This window comes from Myiozetetes cayanensis, unplaced genomic scaffold (genome assembly GCF_022539395.1).
Source record: "Myiozetetes cayanensis isolate MyiCay16 unplaced genomic scaffold, myiCay2020 scf2-11, whole genome shotgun sequence".
NCBI lineage: Eukaryota > Metazoa > Chordata > Aves > Passeriformes > Tyrannidae > Myiozetetes > Myiozetetes cayanensis.
The window spans coordinates 12,785,127-12,811,455 of NW_026087411.1; the positions used below are offsets into that span (position 1 = coordinate 12,785,127).

The 26,329-nt window shown below is 40.8% G+C and overlaps 1 protein-coding gene across 1 annotated transcript; it reads left to right on the plus strand.

Annotated features, from left to right (window-relative positions):
• The first annotated feature begins 601 nt into the window (after positions 1-601).
• Positions 602-25,869, plus strand: KCTD3 (potassium channel tetramerization domain containing 3). Its single transcript, XM_050315139.1, has 18 exons — positions 602-885; positions 5,148-5,201; positions 6,630-6,675; positions 7,544-7,617; positions 8,076-8,134; positions 8,331-8,411; positions 9,088-9,222; positions 10,433-10,523; positions 10,785-10,975; positions 14,636-14,751; positions 18,694-18,781; positions 18,914-19,030; positions 20,043-20,213; positions 21,370-21,525; positions 22,529-22,625; positions 23,935-24,119; positions 24,222-24,360; positions 24,708-25,869. Exons 1-18 carry the CDS (start codon positions 812-814, stop codon positions 25,288-25,290), a joined length of 2,457 nt encoding a protein of 818 aa, XP_050171096.1. The 5' UTR covers positions 602-811; the 3' UTR covers positions 25,291-25,869.
• Positions 25,870-26,329: the final 460 nt, after the last annotated feature.

Sequence of the window (26,329 nt, forward strand, 5' to 3'; positions counted from 1 at the left end):
CCTTAACACCTCCAGGGACCGTGACTCCACCACCGCCCTGGGCAGTCCATTCCAACGTCTAATGTCTGTGATGAAATTCATCCTAATGCCCAACCTAAACCTCCCCCGGTGCAGCTCAAGGCCATGTCCTCTCGTCCTGTCGCTGGTTAACTGGGAGACCGCCTCCCACCAGGCTACTGCCTCCTCTTTGGGTAGTTATAGAGAGCGATAAGGTCACCCCTGAGACTCCTTTTCTCCAGGCTGAACAACCCCTCAGCCACTCCTCTCAGGAGTGCCGTGCTCCGGACCCTTCACCACCTTCGTTGCCCATTTCTCTTTATTTTAGGCGAGGGTCGCTGGCGCCTGATAAAGCACTGGCTGTTCCCCCTTCCTTTAAAGCCACCCAAAACCATAATTCCACTTTGCGCCTCCTCTCCTCCCGGGCCGGGCGGGCTCCGCCGGCCCCTTCCGGGCGCGTCGCTGCCACCGCGGGGCGTTCCCTGTTCCCTCCGCCCCGCCGGGGTGTCCCCGCCTCCCCCGCCCGCCGCCGCTCCGCCCGCGCTCCGAGGCGCTTCGGGCAGCGCCGGCCCAGCTCCCGCTCTCGGTGCTGCCGCGTTGCCATGGCGTGTTCCGGCCCTGGCCGGGCCTGAGCGCCGCGGAGCCCGCGGGGCCGCAGCCCGGCCGGGCGCTGACCCTGCCCCGGCCGCCGCTGGCCGATCCCCCGCCGCCTCCTTCCCCGCCGTCTTCGCCGGGCTCCGCCGCCGCTGCCCTCGGCCGCGAGGCTCCGGCGGGAGGCGGCGGCGGGCGCCGGCAGGAGCAGGCGGCGGGGAAGATGGCGGGGAACGGCGGCGGCTTCGCTGGCGCCGGGAGCGGGGAGATCATCCAGCTCAACGTGGGCGGCACCAGGTGAGCGGGCGGAGCGGGCCGGGCCCGGGCGCTGCCGGCGGGCGGTGTCCGCGTTCCAGCGGCATCGGGGCGAGGGGCAGCGCCGCGGGGGCCCTGCCGGGAGCCCGCCGAGAGGGACGCGCCCCCGGCCTTGGCGGGGGTTCAGGCCGGACCGGCAGCCACCCCGTCCTGGGAGGGCGGCGGTGCCGACTCGCCTGGGACTGCCCGCTGAGGCTCCCTGGTCCCTGGTGCTGTCGCCGGGGAGGGCCTGGATGAGCCTTCCACCAGCACGGTGCAGGGGAGCGGGCCAGGGCTACCTGGAGGTGGACACGGGGAGTGTTGGCAGCTCCTCGTGGCGTTTGCCCGCTGTGCCCGGGCTGTCTGGATGCGTACGCTCTACATACATCTCCGGGAACACTGCTTCTTTAGGGATGGAGGATAGAGAGCTTTGCTTTGCCGTCACATCCACAGGATCCTAGTGAACAGTCTACCTGGCAGCCTCAGAGGCTAAAGTGTTAAAAGGGTTGATACGGTACTGCTGGTGTCAACGAGAATAAAGAACCGCATTGTTTTCGAATGTACGCTGGAAGCGTGGAAGCTGGCAGATGTAGACATTTTGGCAGTCTGAGGCAGGGAATTGTGGGACAGCTGTGGTCAGAATCTGTGTGATAAATAGTGCAGATATTCCTGTCAAAGTGCTCAAGCATGAAATCATTTGTGTTATTGTAGCTAGTGGAAACTGAAATAATGTGCCTTCCTGAGTCTGCACACAACGTGAAACCAGCTATGAGTAGTAGGAACTACTACTACTACTATTTTAAGCTTTTTCTTCCATTACCCAAAATATGAACCTGCTCTGATAACTAAGTTGGATGTTGCAGCCTTTCTCAAAGTAGAGTGCAATAGAAATCGATGCAGAATTCCTTTGTTATGATAAGACATTAAGAACCTGGTTCTTCATGGAGAAGCTGCTTGTAATTTACATAGACAAAACTCACCTGTAATGATGCTTTCAGGATAACTTTGTTGTTGGCTTGGGCCAGATTTCTTGTTATACTGAATAAGATTCTTCAGTGAACTCCGTGTCTGAAATTATAGGCCAGTTTGTCTTTTAGGTTTTTATTACACCTGAAATTGCAAGGATGCTTCAATGTCATAATTTTAAATAGATCTTCCTTATTAAGTGCCTCTGCAGAGGACAGAGAATCAGGTATAAGGCACGAATCAGGGAAGAAATAGATATTCTCAGAGGGTTTGTCTACACAGAGAAGCATGAAGAATAAGGCAAACTAACAATTGCATGCATCTAATTTCTAGATGAGGGTATAGATTCTAGTCAACAAATATCATTTGGTTGTAAGGAGTAGGAAATGTGTGCATGGATATTTCCCTTTTAATAGAGAGACAATGTACAATAGCATCTCTGTGTAAGAAGTTTTGGTCTTTTGCAAGGTCAGCTTCCCTCAGATACATTTGAAAATGTTTTTCAGCTTGCAAATGCAGGTGACTCAAAGCTGGCAAATGGAGTGGATGATCTGGCCAGCAAATGGGCAAGCGTGGAGTACTATACATGTTTCCTCCTCTTCATTAGTTCCTATTACCCTTACTAGAAACCTGAAACTCTTAGTTTTGTTTGTAGAGTTTTATGAGAAGAAGAAATTAGCACTGTCCTCTGACACCAGTTATTCTGTGGAGCATCTACTACAGACACCCTAGCTTTCTGTGTCCAGACATGAGGTTCCCACTGCTCCCTAGGACTGTCAGGGCTTCTCTGTTCACTCTGTTCTTCTTCACTGCTCCAACAGTTCCTGGTCTCAGCTTTTGTGAATTCCTTTGCCATGAGCACAAGCCGCTTGCAAATTAACATTCTCAGAAATTACTGTAACAAATTAAGAAAATTCTCTTGACTCTGTATCTCCCTCTGGTTACAAAGTAACTCTACAATCACAATAGACTCTGAAAATGGTTGGTTTAAAGCTGACACTTAGCATGTCTGTTTCCAGATGCATATATTTTGTTTAAAATAACTGTCTGCTGCCACCTGCTTAAGAGAATTTGAGGATATTGCACTGGGTTTGCCTAGTTTTCCTGATGCAATGTCTCTGACCGCTGCATGGAGCTGCAGATGCACTTATACATGTAAATGTTGCCAGCTAAGCGTCTTTATGCATGCTGGAAAGGAGGTCTCTGTCTTATTTACATAGGTTAATGTCTATGTATTAAAAGTTCTAAAGTATGTGTTAGTATGAGGTATGGCTTACTAAACTGGTACCATAGTGCTAAATTACAGACAGAAAATCCTTGTGCTGTCTAAACACATTGCTAAAACTGAAAGAAGACAAACCTGGAATTGGTTGATGGCTCTTTTCCCTGTCCTTCTTGTTGTGTGTCTTGTTCTTCTGGAATGTCTGTCTCAAATTTTGCTCCCATGCTCTTTATCTGACTTGCAAAGTGCTAGAGTGGAACCCAACTGGTCAAAACCAGCAAAATTTCAGTGGTGGCACCTCTGAAGAGCTGACTGTCGCTTGTGCCTGAGGCACGTCTCTAGACCAGAAACTGTACTGTACTGTGTGGAGAAGATAATACTGCCAAGTACTCAAACATCTTTTCAAGGATCCTGAGTGTCTTCATCAGACTATTGTTTCGGAATTAATTCAGCATTTATCATTCAGTGTTGTAGAAAATGCCAGTTAGCTCTGATTCTAGTAGTTCTCTGATATCTTTCTGCCTATATCTTTGTGGGACCATAAGTCCTCTGGTTTTCTCACTTTCCTTTTTTTTTTTTCCCTAAAAACACAAAATAAATGAAAATTGTAAAGTGTTTAAACTGCTAGACAATAAAAGTCTTTATATTATGGAGACTTTTAAAAGGGCTAACTGGTGATGCTGCATCTTTCTCCATAGTTATGAGCAGTGTCTGGATTTATTTTGGATAAAATTCATGTAATTCATTGGTTTTTATTATGCACATTCCACAATGTAGTTAGATGAATCATCCTTAATCTTAAAGCAAAGAAGGGAATGACCTGTATTGCTGTGCAAAACTGCAGATGTACTTAGAAGTAGGTTAGAAGTGCTTGTTTGGTTGTTTGTTTTTTTTTTTAAGAAAAGACTTTGTGCATGTTTGTGCTTAGAACGCTGATACTGCAGGTTTTCTGTTAAGAACAGATTTGCCATTGTTATGTTTGCAGTGAGCGGATACACAATACGTGTTTTATAAAGGATGGTAGTTCTGTATAGTCTTTGTGTTTCTGCCTCTTAGGGAATATAAAAGGGGTATAAAGTAATGTTTTTGTTTACTTTTTTTTTTCCTCCAAAACTGGAAAATACTAGCAGTGAAAACTAGATAAATTATGATTAAATACTTTTATTCCAAAAAATATTTTGTAGTCCTATTCTACATGGAAAGGTGTAATTGAAATTTACTTTTGCATATCCTTTTTTGTTTTCTATTAATGAAGAGGTTATCAAAGTTTTCTTAGTCATGGCACTAGTGAGAGGGTATGTACAACCAGAGGGCTGATGCAGAGCATGAGCTCGTTGTCCAAGCTACCACACCAGTTGGCTTCCTTCATGTTAAATCAAAACCAGAAGAAGTAGAAAATAATCCATAGTTTTTTATTATGTAAAGTACTGTCTGACTTAATAAGTAATATTATAATTTACATTGTTTTTAATATGATGCAGAGTAAACATTTTTTTTTCTTTTAACTGTTATTTGTATTGCCTCCCTGCCCTGCTTCCCCCCACCCCAAAAGGGGCCCAAATAACAATATGGCAAATAATTAAAGTTACTGTAAAATATTAACTTGAAGCTCATTGTAGTCTTTTGCAGTGCACAATGTAGCATGCTTTGAGTCCTAAGTAAGAGTATCATGCAGTTAATGACAAATATAGCACACTGCTGATAAATTTACATTTAACTGTTTGGGTTTCCTGTGTGTGGAGGAGCGTTTGTTTTCTGTGGGTCTTTTTTTGTAAGCATTAATGTTGATGAAGTATGAGAACCAGGAAGATAGAGGATGTTTGGGACAATGTGTTAGAAACAGAGAGAGTATAAAGAATGAAACTTTTGGAGTCTCCAGGCAATCCTGCTTACTGCTTAAGGACAGTCTGTGCAAAGAATCTGCAACCTCTTTGAGTTTATGCAGACATTTAAATGATCTCAAACTTCCCAAACCTGTTTGATATTAGCTCTGTAGGACAAATTAAGGAATTTTAGATAAAACAGACTTTCTTCCAATTCTACACCTGATTCTGAACTTGTAACTTTGTTTTCCTAGGTTCAGCACTTCAAGACAAACACTGATGTGGATTCCAGACTCTTTTTTTTCCAGGTATTTGTAATATATTATCACCTTAAACAAAGACAAATTAACAGTCATTTAAAAAAGTATTAATGTTCTCAGTTCTTAATTTATGTTGTAAATAGTCTTTATTTGGGGGAAAAGGATTAAGGACACTATCTCAAGGAATGGGACAGGTTTATTTGAAATAAGCTGTTATCTAAAAGGCATCTTCTTTCTTGAATGTAACCATGGCAGCTTACATGTGCTGAAGAGTTGTCACTTCTTAGACGGTGTGTTGTGGAAATAACACTCCAAATCTGCAGGAAAAGATGCCACTGACTCTTACTATACACACATGTGATCTTACTGGCCATATGTAGTAGTGCTGCCTTTAATGTGTGGGTTTTTGGGTTGTTTGGGGTGGTTGTTTTTTTAGTTATTGCTGTACTCTGAGTTAACTCAAAGTTTTGGGAGTTCTGTCTTGTGATACAGGAGCTGTTATTGAGCATCCTCCTTTATGTCACTGCCATTACTACTTCTGCAAGTTTGCTGCTTGGTGTTTGTATTTTGTGCTGTAGTTGCTGTGCCTCTATCATTCCAAATAATCCTAAACACGTAAAGGAAAACATAAATGCTGGCAATTTTGCTTCCTTACATGCAATTTTTGTACTCTAGACTTCTTTCCTAATAAAAGTCTGGCAACTGACATAGGAGGCATTACCTGCTCCTGTTTTACTGAAATGTTCGGATAAAAGAAATGCCAGGGAAATGTCACCTTCTTTGAGGCACACAAGGAGGGAGTCTCATGCTATTTCCCCTCTCTCAACACTAAATATGTTATCTAAGGAACTTGTCCTAAAAATCATCCAACGCTTATATTAGAGATAATTGTCATCCAGACTCAGGTGAAATCTTGAAATAGAGCTGTTGATGTTAGTTTCCATCTTACCTAAAATGAGATTTTGGCATTGTGTTTAATATGGATCTAGAGCAGAAATACTTCGATCTGATAGAAAAAAAAACTTTGAAGTAAAATTGTGTTAAAAATAATTCATCTCATTCTTGTCCAGTGAGTCCTTGCACGTTGGGTCATTTACTTTTCCTTTTTGCTTCAGCAGCTTTTACCAATTTAACTAGATTTTTAACAAACTATGTTGCCCTCTAAATGCCTGGGAAAACTTTTCCATCCTTTCCAGACTAGGCTTCGTGTCTGTTTTCTTTGGGAATCTGAAGGTCCTTAAGATGCAGCTCTCGACCTTTCCTTAGGTGTGCATACACTGCTTCTTTATTCAGCAGAGATATTTCCCCCCCTCCAACTTTCTGCCCCACCAAGGCAGTTTTCTTTGCTCAACCACGCTGTTTCATCAAAATGTAACCAAAAGTACACAGAGACCAAACTGACTGAGAATGTTGCTATCTTGTGTTTGTGTTAGTACATTTCTGAGGGACATCTAATGAAGATTTCCTCTGTTTCAGTTTGCTGAGTGGAAGAATTTCAACACTAAAGGATGAAACTGGTGCTGTGAGTAATAACCCTACTGTAACCCATTAATTTAATGTTATAATTTTGCTTAGGTTCTTTCCTAAAGCATATTCACTGTGGGTGCTAATGGGAGTTATGCTACTTGAGTCAGGCTAAACTTCCATTAAAATTAGTGACATCTCTGGCTTTTTTGGTTCTCATCTTTGTTTCGAGGTAAATGAAACTGGAACAATGTGCATATTTCTGTGCTCATTCTGTGTTGTACAGGTAATGCAAAATCAGCAGCTGCATTTTCCTTACACAGAAAACCTGCTAATTGTTGTATTGCAAAGAGGTGCAATTTTCACTAGATAGGCACTGCATATGTAGTTGAGTAATCCAACGTGGAAGTGTAGGGTTTTTTTGGCAAATACATGTAGCAAAATGGCCATTTCAGTCTGCGTATATGATACTCTTAAATGGGAAGCTATAGTTACAGTAATGTTGCTGAGCAATAGTAAGAAACAGAAGTACTTTGCTAAAAATGTAGAGGTAGTTTTAATGGTAATTGACTCAATTTAAAAAAGTCTAAAACTATCTTGAGATGTTATTACATTTACTTCATTTTGAGCACAGGATAGAAAGTGAGAGTATCCACTGGCTTTTGTGGAGACTCTAGAACCTCAAGAACACTTCTATTAAGTACTATCTATTTGCAGCAGTGTTTGTATATATGTCCCTTAGGAATGTTGAATTAGTGGATAGCAGAAGAAAAATGAGAGCAAAGAAGAGGCCCAAAAACTGTGGAGTTTGTTTGTCTGCTGACTGCCTCATCTTCAACTCCTCTTTCCCACACTCAGCATAAAAAGGCATTTTAGTTGTCGATTGCTCCATAGTAGGGCTCAAGTACAGAAATTTTTCTTTGCAGATATTTATTGATCGGGATCCAGCAGCATTTGCACCCATTTTAAATTTTCTTCGCACAAAGGAGTTAGACTTACGGTAAGAAGTTTTAATTATTTCAAGTGAAAATTATTTCAATTGGAATCATTAGAAAACCTTTTCAAATGAGGACTGATAAGTTTTACTCATCTAGTTGGGTACCTGGTATATGATTCAGCTCCCTGGTAGATGTGGGACCATGTCTAGTGTATATGTATGGCATGGTGGAAGCAGAAGTGATAGCATTCTATTTTGCTAGTAGATTCTTATCATTTAAACCACTTCTTGCAGTGTATTTCTTTTTTCTGTGTCTTTATTTTAATGAAAGCTAAATAAAATTAAGCACTCTAAAATCTCAAACATCAACATGTTGAATGCATTTTGTGGTAATTCTGTAAACTTAGGTAGCTTGATATTTATATTGTGTAATATCCAATTATATGCAAGTATTTATGTTCAAGGTCTTGGCTCACTTTGTTCTTGACGTTTTTTGATTTTTTTTTTTTTTATTTCTCTAGGGGAGTGAGTATTAATGTTCTAAGGCATGAAGCTGAATTCTATGGAATCACTCCTTTAGGTAACTAACTACTTTTTTATCTTAATGGGAGGTCATCTTATATTTATTACTGTAATAATGGCCCACTGACAAATCTGGGCAGTTGTAATACTGAAGATTTTAAAAGTAAAGTTTTTTGAAAGCAGAAGGATAGTTTAGAAAATGTGATGTTTCCAAGGAAGCAAAAACTGTGGTCATATCTGGTTTTCCTCCTTAGTGAGAAGATTGCTACTTTGTGAAGAACTGGAACGCTCATCTTGTGGCAGTGTCCTTTTTCATGGCTATCTACCTCCTCCAGGTATTTCTGTATTCATTGTCTGATGTTTGCAGTCACTTATTGCTTTAGTTTTTAGGGGTGATTGGCTCAGGTAGTTACTCTGGGTGACACTGTTCAGAGAAGGCCTTGCTGTGGAAAGCTAAAGATGAACTGTTGAACCAAACATTATTGTGATTAAAACCCAAGGCTTTCATCTGTATGAAATGTCATGTACTGGGCAGGGAGTGTGGCATGTTAATACTAAGCAGGCTGTGTTTGGTAGTTGACTAAAGCAGAGGTTCTTCAAGTGCATTTCATTATAATGTTAGCAGCATGTGGTTCTTTCTTCTTTCTGAAGGTGCAGTTACCTTGGGTGTCCTATGTCTAGGTGAAAAATCACCATAAATGGGCTTTCCTTACTAATAAGACTAGCTGTTAGACTTTTTTACGTCTCTCTAGAGATGAATACAGCTCAGTGTTAACCTGAAGTCTAAGGGGTATCTAGCCAATTATTGACAAGTTTTCTGAAGGTAATTCCCTAAACTGTGAATGTCAGTGTATTCTATTTCAGTGTTATAATATTGCCTAATTTTCTTATAGCAGATGAATTAAACTTTACATCAAAATGCTTAAGTATTAATCTTGTATTTTGAAAGTGAACTGTTATATCTGTTAAAAATTTTAAGGAGTGGGACAAAACATCTCTTTTCTTTTGTAGGCATTCCCAGTCGTAAAATAAATAATACTGCTGGGCCACCGGCTGATGTTAGAACTGGCCAGAATGAGAGTGAGATGCTTGGAGGTGGTGTCCAACCTACACTTGCTGGTACTGGGGAAGGTACAGTCAGACTAGGTGAGGAACGCGTTTTAAAACCAAAACAAATTGCAGAAAACTTAGTGACTGTATCTGCTTTAGGTCTGTTATTCTATGTTTGCCTGATTAAAATTGCTGAATACTTAGTTAAACTCTACTCCCTGTACAGCATTTAAGGCTCACTGCTGCACAATCAAGACGTGAGGCGTGAAGGAAAGACAAATCAAAGTTCTTCACGCAGACTTAGCATGGCCCCTTAGACAAATGCCTTATACTGTACTAAAGCCATGATAAAAACCAGAGAGACTTCTGTATCTTTGGTCTTTGTACAGGGCCTGCTTCCTGCTCTTCCACCTCTTTCTTGCTCTTGGTGCCTCTCTTGCCATGCAAGAGTCAAGTTTTTAGAGGAAGTGTCTTCACAAAAAAATTGTGAGACTTGAATTCTGTCATTTTCCGGGTTTTAACTTTGCAAGAAAAATTATGTGATTAGAAGTGTCATATTTCTGTTATAATCCTGTAAATTGTAGCAATGTTAGGAAAACAGAGTATGTTATAGATGAAACTATTTCCAGGTAATATAAAAATAAGGTTATGAATTGCTGATTCTTCTTTGTGAGCTGCTGCAGGTTTGGAAGAAGGCAACCTTGGGGAAAATGAAACAGAAGATGGAGTTTTCAGGCATTAATTAGTTCTTTAGCATATCAAGGCTGAGAGCTAACTTGGTGAACTGCAATAACCACTGATTTACAGTGCCATCCAACACCTCTGCCAAACCTAATTTAGTTCTAGATCAGAAACAAACATGCTCCCACTGGATAATAAATGGAGGAGCTGTAGGTGTTCTGAGATACTGGAACTTTCAGTTTAGCAGTCTGGAACAATAAAACAGGTTTGCACTAACTATTTGGGAAGAACTTATAGAGAATAGAGAGCATTGTTTCTTAATTGATTACAATCCTCATTTTTTTACCAATTAGAAAAAAATTGAGGCATACTACCGTCTTTATGAACATTTTGCTGTGACCCTTTGCTTTGTACTGATGATGAAATGTCTTCCTTCCATGTAAGAGTTGTAATAGCACTAAGGATTGTCTGGAGTAGTACTGGTAACTAGAATCTAGCTGAAAATGTTTCTTGAGAAACTTAATTATCATAGTTTTTGCTCTCAGTAGAGAATTCTATGCTATTATAGATGTCTCTGCTCATCTAATATTCATCACTTGCCTGACTTCAGCTTTGTTGTTTTTAGGATTTCCTGTGGACCCACGGAAGGTCCTAATAGTAGCTGGCCATCACAATTGGATAGTAGCTGCCTATGCCCATTTTGCTGTTTGCTACAGGTATGAATAGAGTTGCTTGCCAGGTTACATGACTCTAAAAATATGATACTTTGCTATGAGCAAAGCAAAAACTTTGCATTACTCTGAAATGGCAATAGATAAATGGATTCAGTCTGATCCTATAAATTTATGAATTGCTGCTCTTTTTTTTTGTGCACATTGGTTCAGGGTTCGACTGGGTTGTCTGTTTCTCAGTCTCTGAAGACTGGGTTTTCCTGCATCTCTGACATCTGCTCCCTGTTCTTTTCTTTGCCCTTCCAGAATCAAAGAGTCGTCTGGGTGGCAGCAGGTGTTCACGAGTCCTTATCTGGACTGGACAATTGAGCGAGTGGCTCTCAATGCAAAGGTGGTTGGAGGACCTCATGGAGACAAGGACAAGATGGTTGCAGTTGCCTCGGAGAGTAGCATAATCTTGTGGAGCATTCAAGATGGTGGAAGTGGCAGTGAAATTGGTAACTATCATTACCTGAGTTTTTTTCTTATGTGTGCATGTTTAGCCAGAGAGGCTGTTTTAAGGTATGAGTGATCTGTAGTGTTCAGTATTCAGTTTTGCAAATTGACAAAACAAGCTATAGTACAGCAACCTGTTAGAATACATTAACCTTCTGTTCTGCACCAGGAATACTTTCTCAAAATAAAAAGGAGGGAGAATAAAAGAGCAGTCTGTTTACTGACAGATACTAATACTTACTATTCAGTTTGAGGATTATATGTCAAGATTCAAATTAAGAGTTAAACTTTTCCCTGGACTTGCATTTGAATCTAGAACATAGGACAAACGAACTAAGTTTCTGAGTTGGAAAACTACACATACAAAGAGATTCTGCTCTCTTCTTTCCTTTTTGTTATTAAAACCATATTTTTACATAGAAAGATTTTGGTTCACTGTCAAATATTGTTCATAAGTGGAGTTTGGAAGATGAAAATTTCTTGTTCTTAAAACTTGGGTGTCTAGGTAGGAAAAAAGCACACTTATGTTAAGCATACAGGAATTGCTGCTTGTAAACTTTGGCAGAGAAGGACACAATTTGGGAGGCTTTAGAAACAGCAAGAAGATATGTTCAGAAGTAAATACTCCTTGGTACTGATCTGATAGCTTGTCTGAGTCACTTGTTCAAATACAGGGCAAACTTGGGAGGCTGTGAAGGCAATGGTTTTGATCCATGTGCCTTTAAGGGAAGAGCTTACTTGAAAGTTTCTCAAGCAATTTCTAGCCATGTTAATGGCTGTTGCTTTTTTTCTTTTTTTCATGCTTGAATGAGGGGAAACACTAAGCAGATTTGAAGATGGGGAAAGGCAAAGGTCTGGCATGAGATAATTCAGCTGTGTACTGCTCTTCTACTTGTGACTCTTAGAGGTCTTCTATATAATCCTGGTCAGCAAAATGGAAAAGGAGGTTCCATTATATTTTAAAAAAAACTATTTAAAGGGTTTCTTAACAGTTGAATATGAAATATTTTTATTAAATATAAAATACTTTTATTATTATTTATTTAGGGAGTAATTATTGTACTTGAGAAACCTTCTCTTATATTCCCCTTGACCAAATCTTAAAGGCAGGGAAGAGCTGGCATGACAGCTGTACTCCTTTAATAGGCATTTCTTCATCACTGTGCTATTACATTCCTCCTGCATTTTCTGATTTCATATTAGCTGCTTTTGTTACCTTGGGATTTGCAGTAAGATATGGGAAGCCGCATCTTGGATTTTTGGAAATCAAGTACAAAGAGACACAGAACCCCTAAGTGGACTTTTATTTCAAATAAAAACTCTAAAATATGCCAATATCATAAGGTTTTGATAGATCAGACTATGATTGAACATGGCAACAAAACTGAAGAAACTTTTTCTGAACAGGCTGCACTGCATTGAAGTGACAGCTGTGAAAAAAGGGAATTGCCACTTGGGGCAGGAGGAGGGGGGATGCAGAGAGAAAGTGCCTACAGGATGGAACCTTAAGTCAGACTAACACTGACCAAAATGTACTGTTCTTCTTTTGGACAACAGGTCATGCTGATTGATTTAAAAAACCTAAAATGTGTTTGTGTTTAATAGTAACAACGTGAATATAGCTGATTTGTTTCCTTGTAGAGGCAAATCCTTGCAGTCCTGCTTTGTATTAGAGATACAGTACGTGGCTGTCATCTTGTGAAAGAAACTATTTGTTTCAAGCAGTTGCTGGAGCCTGGCGACACCATCCTCAGAAAATTGTGTGGGCTGGCATCTTTGTGATAGAGCTCTCCCAGAGCGCTCTCTTTCCTTTCAATATTACTTACATAAGACACTGCTGCTGGCTTGCTGCTGTAAGCAGTATTTTACCGAGAGGGACCCTTAGGACAAGAGCCTGTCATTACATATACTGTTGTCTCCCCTGTGGACAGGTCTCAAGATTGTTGAGCCTAAGCAGGACTGACACTTCAAATTCCTCCAGACCATTCAAACTGTCTTCCTTGATTTCCTCGAACCTCATCCTTCTCTGGAGTAATCAATTCTAGTTGTGTCTGTGGATTTTTTATTATTGTCTTTTTTTCATGTGCCCTGTACTGCTGAATCTTATCTACATTGAATGATTGTACTGTGCCCTGGAAAACAGGTTAGCATCGTAATTAAAACATAAATATATATGGAACTTCCTGAGATCTCTTCTTGGGGTGTAACAGAAGGCTGATTCTTGGCTTGGAAGGGCACTCTGTTCATTTGAATTCGCCCAAAACAGTGTTGGGAAATTTTCCAGCTATTGGTACTCTGTTTTGGCAACATCTGTCTGCTGCAGTTAAGGTATATCAGTGAGGAGTAATATAAATATGTAGAGAGAGCAGTAAGGAACAGGAAACTTGTCAGTGAAGATTGACAATTGGTAGTGTTCTAATGTATCCCACTACTTTTGTACTTACCAGAGAGAAAAACGTAGCCTGGAATTATTTACAAACCAGGTTAATTACAGTCAGTTTGCTGGACTTCATAATTGGCAAACTTGGATATTGTCTCAGACGTTTTGAGTTTGCTGTAACTTTTAAATACTTGGACAGTAAGTAGTACAAAATGTAGTATGCTATCCAAGTTTGCAGTGCAGTGAAAATTTTTCATGTTGGATCTGTGATAAGACTATGAAGCTCTAAAGGATCAATTTTCTGGATGGCCTCAGATGTTAAGGTCAACTATAACTGTAGTCATCAATGCCTGTCATGTTCTGCACTGTTTTGATTTTTATTAAGTGAAATGTTCTTGGTCCCACACTTCCTTTACTTGGAAGGCTAGCATTTGCTGGTAAGTTTTATCTTCCAAATTTGAGTAGTATGGGATGATTGCTGAAACTGCTTCCCTATATATCTTCAAGTTTTAATAGTCTGATAGCCTGAAGTCTCTGCTAATGGACTGCAACCAAACTAAAAGATCTGGAGATAGAAAGGAAGGAAGGTAGGCTTTTACAGGCTGCTTATTTTCCTGGGTTCAAGTATTTCTGCTAAAAGAGAAATTAGAATGTATTCAAGTAAGGTCACATTGGAGTTGTTCAGCCTTTTCCCAAGGATAAGAATAAAGCCTTGTAGCCACATTGAGTTTCTCAAATAGATTTTCAGAATGTCTGTTTGATTGGACTTAAAAAAAAAAAAAATGTGCATTGAGAACTTGTAATACTTTAACAAGTAATTGCAAACTAATATAGCACAAATTTGTGTGTCTATCAAACCCCATTAAGTTACTGCTTCTTAAATGACACTTAATAGTCTCAGGTAAAACAAACCAACCACAAAACAACAGAAATTCCTGCCTGCTGTAATACGATTTTTTGTTTATTTATTTTAAATCTGAGAATACAAGGATTGTAGAAAAATAATGATTGCATATTTTCATATGGGCTCTTCTACTTTCTCCTGCCTCTTCCTCCTTCCCAAATAATGATGGTATTAGCAGAGATGACATCACACTGCCATTTAATTTAATGAAACCCAGTTTTCTGCTTGAATGGTACCTCACCTAGCATGCTGCAAACCCTGTGTTGGCTGTTCTTTAATTGGTTTTCTAATACATGTGATGTGATAATGATGGAGAGATTGTTACTGTTTTTTTCTCTTTATTTTAGATGAGCTTCACAGACTCTTCATTTTTTGTAGGAGTGTTCAGTCTTGGAGTCCCTGTAGATGCTCTCTTCTTCATTGGCAACCAGTTGGTGGCTACAAGCCATACAGGGAAAGTGGGAGTATGGAACGCTGTGACTCAGCATTGGCAGGTGTGTTCAATTATCTGCATCACTTGTTATAAACTGGTATGTCTTTCTAGTAAAAAGAGGATAAAATAATCTAAAAGCATGTGGGCAATGACTGTCATAAGGTTTTTAGCCCTGACTTGTGTTAACAGAGTTTATCACCTGGGTGTCTGAGTATTATGCCTGTGAGCAGAATGTTGGATTGTTTGGTGGTACCACCAAGCATGCTTTTTAGGCTTTCAGATGAAAGGATGTGATGTGATTTTGGGTAATAAATGTCAAGTGTGTGCATATTTATACTTATGGATTACTTACTTTATAAAAATGCAGTAGGACCCTAGGAAGTAAAATTGTGGGGAATGTGTGACAGCAATTTCTGCCCCATCTGAAAGAAGAAAAATACAAGAAAGCAGTCTTGTATCTGGGGATCTCAAGAGCTGTGTTACAATGGGAGACTCTTCTTCATCTTGTGTGGGGATGCTTCTGGCTGGGCTTACTTTACTGCTGTTGTCAGAATGCATATTAAATACATCCTTGGAGTCTGTATGAGTCTGAGAAACAGTGGAGCATTCAAATAACAAAGCTTGTAACACAGCCGGATGTACATCTTTGTGGCGCAAAACCTGGATGCATTAAAAATCCCCAAAGTGCCTTGTAAATCTCAAGAAGCAAAACTGACCTGAGGCTGCTGCACTGTTCACTAAGTTCTAATTCAACCCTTAAGTGGCAGTACTGGTAACAAATAACAGAGATAATAAGTGTGGGGATAGCAGTGCTTCTGCAGCAGAGACAAACACGTTAGTATGGCCTTGAATTAAACAAAACATTATTTAAAGTTCTACTGATGCCTTGTAAAATCTTATATTGTAAGAGACAACATAATGCTGTATGACAAGCTGGTGTTTAACAATATTTTGTAAAGGAACAAGTCATAAGGAATAAAAGCTGATGTCCCATTCATCATCTTTGTTTCCAGGGGGAGCTGCAGAAATCCTTCTGATCACATTAATAGTTCTTCAGTTTGACTGACTATTCCTTTCATGAAAGCATTTCTTATTGAAGAGTAGAAAATCTTTGAGGGGCTTATATGCCAATGTCCTAAAAAAGTTTTTTGTCTTTCTAATTTTTTTTCCAAGTGGATAAGAGTAGCTCCCTTTAAAAAAAACAAAACAAACAAACAAAAAACCACCAAAAAACCCCAAAAAACCCCAAACCAAAAACCACAACCAAGAAAAACCCCAACCAAATGACAAACTAATAAAAAAAACCCACACAAAACCAAAGCAACAAACAAAAAATCAAAACAAACAAAACTGTTTCAAGGTGCTTTCTATACCTCGGGCTCTTTTGTGTGTAAGAAAAAGAAAAAAAACCCAATATCTTCCTATAGATCATAATCTCCCTTTAGAACACATTCTTCTTGTGTGGGGGTTGATATTAAATTTCCTAATGAGAATATATGATATTTGTGTGGCCCATGAGTTGCCCATAGCTCTGGACTCAGGATGTAATCATACTTGCTTCAGTGAGAGAGGCTTTGTGGAACAGAATGTGCTGATGTCCCATTTTGAAGCAAGAATTTTGTTTCCTTCCAGACTGATGTCTTTCTGAGTTCTACTTGAAGGAGGCTTAGTTTGTGCAAAGCTGTCCTTCCTTACAGGGTGGTACATTACACCCTGAAGATGTAACTCTGATCTCTGCATCTGATTTGTTCTTGTATCTTGCCATCTTGGAGATTTGAGCAGACTACTGAGGTGGTTTCCCTGCACCTTAATTCCCTTGGCAATGTGTCAGTTGCATGCATTGAGGAGGAGGAAGCTGTGGGCACTAGATACATCAGTAATGAAATTCTTAGCAAAGGAGAGCTTAAAGGAAGCAGAATATTTAGTGCTCTAGAATAAGAGGTAACATAAGGCAGCAGAGCGTGACAGCAAATCTTACTCTGCAGAGTGAGGATTCTCACTGGTCTCTTGCTTTACAAGTGACTGTTGTACAGTGTTGCTCTGTTTCTTAATGAAATTCACATCTTGGCAGATGCAACTGCTAAATTGCCCCTGGTGTCCCTGTCTCTGCTGCAGAAGGAAGGGCTCTCCTTATTTTGTATGATCTTTCTGACACAGTTAATCTCCGCTCTCAGCAGCATTGTGGATCCTTGTGCTCGGACCTTTCCTTGCAGTTGTTATGTGGTCTGCAAGGTGATGACTAAAGTGGTGTATCTGTTGATGGGTTGCCTCTACCTTCATTAGTTTTGTAAACTTTTTGAAGGTGGCTGAGCTTCTGTATATACCTGTGATCTATGAACCAGAAAGTATGCAGCACCTTTATCCATCAACTTAAATGCTGAGGCTCTAGTTTCTTGCCATTCTGCTCTCATAATCTCTCTTTAAAGTAATCTGGGAAAACAAAATCTCTTGAAACAAAGTTCTATGACCCAGATCTTTAGATGCCGAATTTAATTAGGTGCAGTATGAATTTGACTGTGGGGTGAGTAGGGTACTTAAACAGCTGTATCTGAAAAAGCCCTATGTGAAAGCTTTGAGATCAAGAAGAGCAGTTCTTTTCAGTAATTGGCGAGGATCCTTCTCCAGGTCATTCAGTCATCAGTTATACAGGGAAAATTCAAGTGATTTCCAAGAATAGTTTATTTTTAGCATTGGATATGTGCTGAATTATGGCTGGACATAAGTGAGATCAGTACAGTTCTTTAAACAAAGAAAGGAGGGAAAGGGCTTCTTCCCTGTCCCCCACACCTCCATGCTCTGGAAAATATGCAGAAGCTATATTCATGTTGCAACCTCTTTTTGTAAGGCAAAAAGATAGGTTTAGAATATGATTTAGAGGTTTACAGACCATCCTAAGAAGTGAATACTGGTTTAGAGTCCTAGCTCTTGGGGGTGGGGGGAAGTTTCTCTTGTTTTGTTTTGCTTTACCTGACAGATTCATTGTAGGTATTTTGCAAATGATTTTGAAAGTCTCTGAAGTGATTTGAGGGATGCTGCTGGTCAGAGAGAAATGGGAATTTAGGCGGAAATGTCCATGAATTAGTATTCTGTGTCCATTAAGGGAACTCACTGAAACATACAGAATACAGGAAAAATGCCATGACTGTGCATGTTTGAGTCCTCTGGATAAAATGGCTTTTGTTTTTTTTCTTCCTCAGGGCTGAAGCAAAATGAATTGCTTGAAATAGGAGATCTTATCTAGGATAACCTAAACTTTTTCTTTCCTTGAGATTTCTGTCCCACTTGGGTGAATAAGCATGCCTTTTAATCCTATAGGGCAAGGAAAGGGCACTTGTAATCCCTCACTTTAAGCTGTGGACCAGTAAGACAGAGGACCATATATGGACCGTATGACAGAGCTGCCTTTGAGTTTACTTGGTGCTGTTGTGTACTGGAAGTGAGAAATTGTAAAGCAACAAGATTTTTTTCCCCTTATTATGTATCTGCTAGAGGCAGAGATCTCCATAGAGTTTGGCAGAGGGACACAAAACTGGGGATAGAAGAAAGCATAGAGAGGCAACATCTAGTTCCTTGGTCCAGCAACCTCTTAAGGACTTGTCAGCAGGGAAACAAGGGATAGGACAGAAACTGTATAATACACTCACTTTGCATATAGAAAAAAAAAAAATCCACATTTGAAGATGTGGTTTAGCTGCAACTCTCTAAGCTTTGTGCTTTCACATGGAGAAGGATCTTCCAGAGCAGTTGTGCTAACTTGCCTGCATGTGTCTGCTGAGCTCCATGACTTAAGATCCACTTTGGTAGAGGAATATGATCTAGCAGCAGAACTTTCAGAATGCCGTGTGTGTGTGTGTGTGTGTGTGTGTGTGTGTGTGCACAGCAGCCTCAGTCCAGTACCAAACTGAAGTGTTGTTCAATAAAAGATACTGAGAATGTCTGAAAATTGAGAGAGTAGTAACCTAAATTCTTGATTTGCTTTTGTTTTCCTTTCTATTTGCACTAGGTTCAGGATGTTGTTCCTATCACAAGCTATGATACTGCCGGGTCTTTTCTGCTGCTGGGCTGTAACAATGGTTCTATCTACTATATAGGTAAGAAGTGGGAGCAGGGTGGAATAAAAAGGAGGTGGTCCTGAGCAGCTTTTTTGTTAAACCCGTTAATTGATTTAAGTTGCATCAGAACAACTCTGTCTAATTAAAGTAATAAATGTCTCTTTTCCGCAGACATGCAAAAGTTCCCACTGCGAATGAAAGACAATGATCTTCTTGTGACAGAATTGTACCATGATCCTTCCAATGATGCTATAACAGCTCTCAGTGTCTACCTCACACCTAAAACAAGTCAGTATTCTATCACCATCTCTTCACTGAGAGTCTGTTAGAAATGTGCTTTTCTTTTTTCTATATGGACTTTTTCTATTGCTGCATAGCAGGGCTAAAGCACACAAGGTAGCCTTTGACATAAACAAGGAATTTTTCTTCATTTAATCATCTTCAAATGAATGATGAACACAAGGGTAGCAGTTCCCCCTTACAGCTGTACATCTGTATAAATAGGTAGATGTACTTATATGTATGTATATGCTGTATATTAATGCTTGTGCATAATGTACCTTGGCTGGTTTTAAGACTTTTGCACAAGATGGGCACTTGGATTATTAACTGTATTCACTGAAATAGTTTGTGGTGAACTGGGGGGAAGTGGAGGGAAGAAACTTTGCTGTTGTGTCTAACCTTATAACCAATACACTTGGAAACATTTCCATGTGCAGCTGGATGATGCTTAGCTATTGTGTCTACAATAGCTTTTTGTAATCATGATGCAGCTGTTTTTTAAATTAAAAATAAACAAACCAAGAGCAACAACAACAAAAGCCCAAGGCAAAGTAAAACTCAAAAAACCCCAAACTGGGAGAAATTGGCTACTCATAACTATAGTGATACCAGAGTGACTTTTTTAACTATAGTCATCCTGGTTTTGTTTTGCTTTCCACTAAGGCAGAAAAATATATATTATATGGCACATATTGACCATATCACTGTGAGGAGTGCCAAAATATCTATCATATGACTTCATTAATTTATTCTTTCACTTCCAGGAGGGAGGAGAGAATGGGAAAGAAGGCTGTTAAGACAGTGTTGAAGAGTGTAGTGTGGAATTGAACAAACCTTTCATTATTCTAGTGGCAAAATAACCTCCCTGTTCATGGGAAAATAATAAGTAAACAGTGTTTAAAAAACATATCTTTCTTACTTTGGAAGCTTGGAAATACTTTTTTTTACTACCTCTTTTCCCTGGCTTCCAGTAAGACAAGCTTTCATTCCTGGGGAAACAACTGTGTTTTTGCTTTAGGTGTAAGTGGCAATTGGATTGAGATTGCATATGGCACCAGCTCTGGAGCAGTGAGGGTGATTGTACAGCACCCTGAAACAGTTGGGTCTGGACCTCAGCTCTTTCAGACCTTCACAGTTCATCGCAGTCCTGTTACGAAGATCATGCTCTCAGAGAAACACCTTGTGTCAGGTAATCTGCACACAGATTCGTACTGGCAGTTCTCCCCTCCACCTGAGCAATGAAGTTATTTGTATGCATTGGTCTCTAACTTGCGTTGTTCCCACTTGTAACAGAAATGAGTTGAACAGATTTGGGGGCAGGGTAAGGGCTAGAATGTCTTGGATCCTCTTTCTTAAAGTAAGCATTCTTCAAAGCCCTTTTCAGTTCAAAGGCCTATATTTGACCAGATACTGGAACAACTCACTCTTTCATTTCTATCTTATTCCAAGGTTGCCATTCATGGAAATAAAAGGGTTTGTAAACAAATGTATCCCTGTCAAGTCTTATTTTTGTGGGCAGGTCCTTTAGGACTTGTCTTTTTTTAACAGCCTTTCAGGAGCTTCCTGGGCTGTTGCAAAATGTGCATCATCTCCTTCTGGGCCCTAGAAAAAGCCTTCCTGTGACTTCAAAGGGCTGTCTGTGTTTCTTTCCTCAGCAGTCTCCCAGTGTTTTTTTTCTGCTATCCTGTTTGTGCTATCTTATGCTCAGGAGAGGGTCTTACTTTCTGGAAGATACAGTCACTCCTTCCTCTCTGAGGATCTCTTTGACCCAGAATCCAGCAGCCAGGGCATGGCAGAGAAAAGATTTATTTTCTGCTGCTATCCTATTCTTTAAAAAAGAAAAAGGAACAGGAAATATGGTATGCAATTATACTGCAAATAAACAGCCCAGAGGTCATCCATTCCCCTTCAACTTGCTGCTAACCTCTGTGTTGGGAAGGGGCACATCTGTATGTACAAAAATGAGTAACTGATGAATGAAATGGAAGAGGACTGTTTTGTGAGAAGGGTTCTGCTGCCAGGCTGCTCTCATGACGTGTCTTGTCCTAGTGTCTGCACACAGAGGCCTGAAGGGTGCTGACTCAGTCAGACCTTAGTATTGTGTTTTCACCTGCTACAGTTCATTTCTTGAATTTCTGAGGGAAGAGACAAAACTAATAGAAAACAGAACATCAGCAGTGACTTGTAGACTGTTAGATAATTGTCTGGAGATGCTTTGTGACTTCACATTGAGTGATCAAGCAGAATTTAGTCAATCTTGAAAAACTATCATGTAGATAATCATTAGAGAAATCTATCTCAAAAATTTCGTCATGCCTTGTAAATGTACATCTTCTCCTTTCTAGTTTGTGCTGATAACAACCATGTACGGACATGGACTGTGACTCGGTTCCGGGGCATGATTTCAACTCAGCCAGGCTCAACACCTCTTGCATCATTCAAAATCTTATCCCTGGAGGAAGCAGAGAGTCATGGCAGCTACTGTTCTGGAAATGACATTGGTAGGATGTCTCTTGCTTGTGCTGTGCTGTGCCTGTACATTCACTAATCTCATAAAGGTTTAACAGATCTTCAACCCTATAACATGCAAGTCACCTGATAATCTCTTACACACTGCTGTCCTCTTGAAAAAAAGGCAGGGATCTGTAAGATCCACCAGGAAATATTACTAGGGTGTAGAGAGTGAGTACACTTAAAGGACATACTCTGAATGAGAGAAAAAGGGACAGAACAGCTTTGGAACACACATACTATACCTCTTCCTTGAGCAAATTGATACAGCATTTCAATTTTGGTTTAACTAGAGAATGAGAGAAAGCACAGTAGACTGTATTAAAGCAGATAGAGCATAGCAAAGACTGGGCCTACTGCAAATTCCAGTTCACTGGTCAATCAGGGTTAAACAATGCATAGAAAAATTCCTAGATGATTTTGAAGTTGTGACAAAGCTTAGTAAAGCCTTGCAACTGCAGAGCCAAATGGTGCTAGCACATTGCTATAGCAAGGTACTGAAAGAATGCTGTTGGTAAATATGGGTAGGCAAATATATGTAGGTAAATATAGGTAGTCTAGATTCCTTCGTGGTCTGAGCACTGCAAATGGACCTTTGATGAATAGGATGCCTTGTGAACACAGGGTGGGGTTCTACGGCAAGAAATCTGATTAAGCCTTTAGACATCTAGGAGCTGCAAAATAACAAAGTACTTACTGTTATTATGGAGACTTAATGTAGGGTTTTCACTGACATAGTAATTCCTTCAGGAACACACAGCAAACTTAAGAATGCATGTCCCTTAGAACAACAGAGAAAGATTTGGATTTGTAGAGACTGCTAACCATTGGATGGCTTCTCCTATATATTGGTTATCTTTGGTCCCTACCCTGGCCCTGATGCTTTAAAATTGCAGTGGTCATACTAATGAGTCTGGGTCTTCAGGACCGTATGGGGAAGAGGATGAGGGAATTAAAACAAACAAATAAGTGATCTTTCTTTCTTTCCTTTAGGACCCTTTGGTGAACGTGATGATCAACAGGTGTTTATCCAAAAAGTTGTTCCTATCACTAATAAGCTATTTGTAAGGCTCTCTTCAACTGGGAAAAGGTATGTCAGTGCTGAGGGTTTTAAGTGGGAAAGGAGCAGGACTGTTGAGGGGGTGGGGTCTCCCTACTCCATGCTAAGTGCATGCAGCTGCACATAGCAAGCTTCTAATGTGCTTGACAGCTCTGACTGAATTCTGATTTGTGTATTAGTAACAGAACTGTACTCAATCTATTACAACCTCAAAACCAAATGGCTTATAGAAAAATAGAGATATCTAATAGGGATATCAGAGACTCACTTCATGATAGCTCACCCTGATGAGCTCACAAAGCAAACAGTTCTGTGCCTCTACAGAATATGTGACTCAACCATGGTACCATGCTAACATTAAATTTCAAAACTAATGCTGAAGCTGCTGGTGGCAGGGATTATGCTGCTCACAAAGGTAGACAGGGAAGCAGCTTCTTCCTTTGCACTGTACTTTGAAGATATCAGGACCTTTAAATAGGTGGAGATACTGTCTTCTAGATCAGCTATACAATTACTTTCTTAGGCTTGACTTCATAATATTATACTACATTGCTGCCAACATAGTAAAAAAATTGCCAAATAACCACAGCTGCTTTTCTTCCTCTTAGACTAGGAAGGTGGCAAGACATCAGGAAAGTTAGTGCATCTCAGTTCTATGCTGCTTCCTTTTTGCATCTCTTGCCTAATAACTTTGAATCTGGGTGAAAACATTAATGCCTCAACATTATGACTTATTTTGGCACTGCTTGGGTAAAAAGTTCAGTACAAGGGGTCAGTAAAACAAATTACCTGGAGCACAAGCAGCTTAGTTTTGGGAGTTCTTTTTCCTTCCTCACTGCCCATAAACTTCTAAAATAAAGGGAAGAAAACGATGCAGATCTGCCATGACAAGATTTTGGTTGTGATGAGACAAAAGTTATCTGTATAGATAACACTGGATTTATCTTCCTTGGATTTTTTTGTGTATCTTTTATCTGGTTAAATGTGCTGTTTCTACAGGTTAGTTTCCTAGAGTCTGCATATGAAGTTCTAGCATATGAAAGGGTTGGTTCCTGTCATTCTTATGAAAGCCTTAGGTTTCTAATCATTGCAAACTGAAAATGGACATAGAACATGTGGGGGTATAAACCACCTGTAGGACTGCAGATGGACTGGGGGTGGGAAGGGACTGTCTGCAGTGAACAGTGTGCCAGTCACACAGGGGAAGGAATTTCATCAGGAGGAAAGGTCTTCTGAAGGCAGGTTAGCTGCCTTCTCAGAAAGCTGAACCACTGCTGACTTCGCTGGCCAGACTTCCAGGTGCAGTTGTTATGGTAACTCGGCATTTCTCTTCCTGTAGGATATGTGAGATCCAGGCAGTTGACTGCACTACCATCTCGTCATTTACTGTGCGAGAATGTGAAGGATCCAGCCGAATGGGCTCCAGGCCACGCCGCTACCTCTTCACTGGGCATTCAAATGGCAGCATCCAGATGTGGGACCTGACCACAGCTATGGACATGGTTAATAAGAGCGAAGACAAAGGTAAGCTGTGTTATGCCAGGACCATGGTGTGGTTCTTTTTCATGTCCTCCATTTGCCTGACTGCAGTAAATGGACTTGGCCTCTAAGACCTATCTCTTTCAGATGTTGGCGGCCCCACGGAGGAAGAACTGCTCAAGTTGCTTGACCAGTGTGACTTGAGTACATCTCGCTGTGCCACACCCAACATCAGTCCTGCCACCTCAGTTGTTCAGCCAAACCGGCTTAGGGAATCTAATTCCAGGTAAGTCACCAAGGGTGGCACCAGCTGCAGACACCAAAGGTTTTACTTTTCAGGTAGGCAGAGAGAGGTGACTTGAATGCAGTAACTGAGCCCTTGAATTCATGCCCTAAGTGGCTTGAACTACACACAAATACTCCTTGATTTCTGTTGGTTTGTGTGTGTGCAGATTGAAGTATCCTGTGAGAATCTGAAGTAATCTGGAAGTGCTTGTGCAGGGGCTGTGATAAGTGTATCGCTACTGTAGTGCTAGGCAGTGGTGGGTGGGAGCGAGGGTGTGCAGAAGAACTGGCTGCTGTTCTCAGCCTAACATCTGCTCTTCTTGTCCTTGGTGGTTTATATTTTTGAAGCCTCCAATTGCAGCACCATGAAACAATCCATGAAACTGCCACCTATGGTTCTGTGAGGCCATACAGAGAAAGCCCCCTCCTGGCGAGAGCAAGGCGGACAGAGAGCTTTCACAGCTACCGGGACTTCCAGGCTTTTAACTTATCCAGCAAAAGCCCAACAGAAAAGGCAGCTGCTGCAAATGGGAATTCAAGCCAGACAGAGGCCAGGAAGGCAACAGCTGAGGGCAGTGCAGCAGAGAGGAAGGCAGTCCTGTCAGCAGCACTTGAAGTGCGGGGCACAGGCATGACAGATGCAGGTGGGTGTTGCAGTACAGAGGTTCACCGTCTGCCAGAGAGTTCTCTGGATCTCAAAAGAAGAGGACCAGAAGAAGAGAGTGAAGCCAAAGCAGAAAGTAAAAAGAAAATGGGATTTGAAGGAGCTGGTTTCCTGGGAAGGAAGAAAGTGCCTCTCCTGGCTTCTGCACCAGTCCTTGCTGAAGGTGGTCCTGAATTACCTGGTGCAGCTTCTCCATCACCTACAAAGACAGCTGCTTCTCCACGTCACCGGAAGAACGACTCATCCTGCCAAGACTACGGCTTGTGAAAATTGGACTGGTGACAAAAATGAGGTGCGGGTGCCCTCTGGCTAGTAGCAGGCATAACGTTACGTGTGGTGGGTTGTTTCATGAATGGGATTTTGTTCTGATACCAGAATAAAAATTGTAAGGTTATGAGAAAGTACCTGGCTGCTGCCAAACCTTTGAAGGGTCGTCCACATCAACGTGTGGCTTTATGTAATGCTCCAAAATGTAGTACGGTACTTGGTCCAAAATAATGTTGTGCATTCTTGCGTAAATGTGGTCAGGCATGTGATATGTTATGATTATTTTTGTTTTGGGAAGGGGGGTGCTAAAGGAAAACTTGGTTGCTGAGTGGAGGATGCCTTTTAGATGCAGCCACACATTGCTCTGCAGAGCTGCTGCTGTCTTGGATAGATTTTGCCTAATTCACAGGGCTGCCTCTGTAGTCTTGTTTTCTGAATGGGATCATTGCTCTGTATGCTGCTGTCTGATATCTGAAATGTTTTGTGCAGGTTAAGGAGGAGGCTATTCAAAATAGCATATTATTTTGCCTCTTAGTCCAAATAAATTGCCAGAGGAGTGTTGCTTGTGCTTTCTGAAAATGTGCGGTATCAGATGATGGGCTTTGCTGTTTGTGACTGAGAGAATGCATAAAAATATGCTTGACAGAATACACAGAACTGGCAGTCTCTTGAGGGCTTCCTTGTCACTTGCTCTGGAAAAAGGACAGAGATGAATATGGGAGTAGGTTTACTGTCATGGTGTAATAATTCTCAATTACAAGTGCCTTGACATGATATCTCCTACCTGTGTTGCACTGGCTGCTTGTTGTTTGCTCCTAGTTTACTGCGGATGGTGATCAAGTTTTATTGCCTGTAGATTAGTAATACATGAGCAGAAGGGAAGGGTGTGACAGCAGGTGTTCAACAGGGAGTGTCTTAAGAGGTTTTCTACCTCTGAAAAAGCATCCTTGGAGTTAAGCATTAATTAATGACTTGTTTGGGTTTTTTTTTAACTTGAGCTGACAGGGTGGGGAATAGGGAATGAGAGAACACAAAGGTT

Bases quoted from the DNA above. Each gene is read 5' to 3' on its own strand.
- KCTD3 (XM_050315139.1), top strand. From the start codon at position 812: ATGGCGGGGAACGGCGGCGGCTTCGCTGGCGCCGGGAGCGGGGAGATC. The intron at 886-5,147 runs GTGAGCGGGCGG...TTGTTTTCCTAG, and splicing joins CTCAACGTGGGCGGCACCAG to GTTCAGCACTTCAAGACAAA. The intron at 8,412-9,087 runs GTATTTCTGTAT...TTTCTTTTGTAG, and splicing joins TGGCTATCTACCTCCTCCAG to GCATTCCCAGTCGTAAAATA.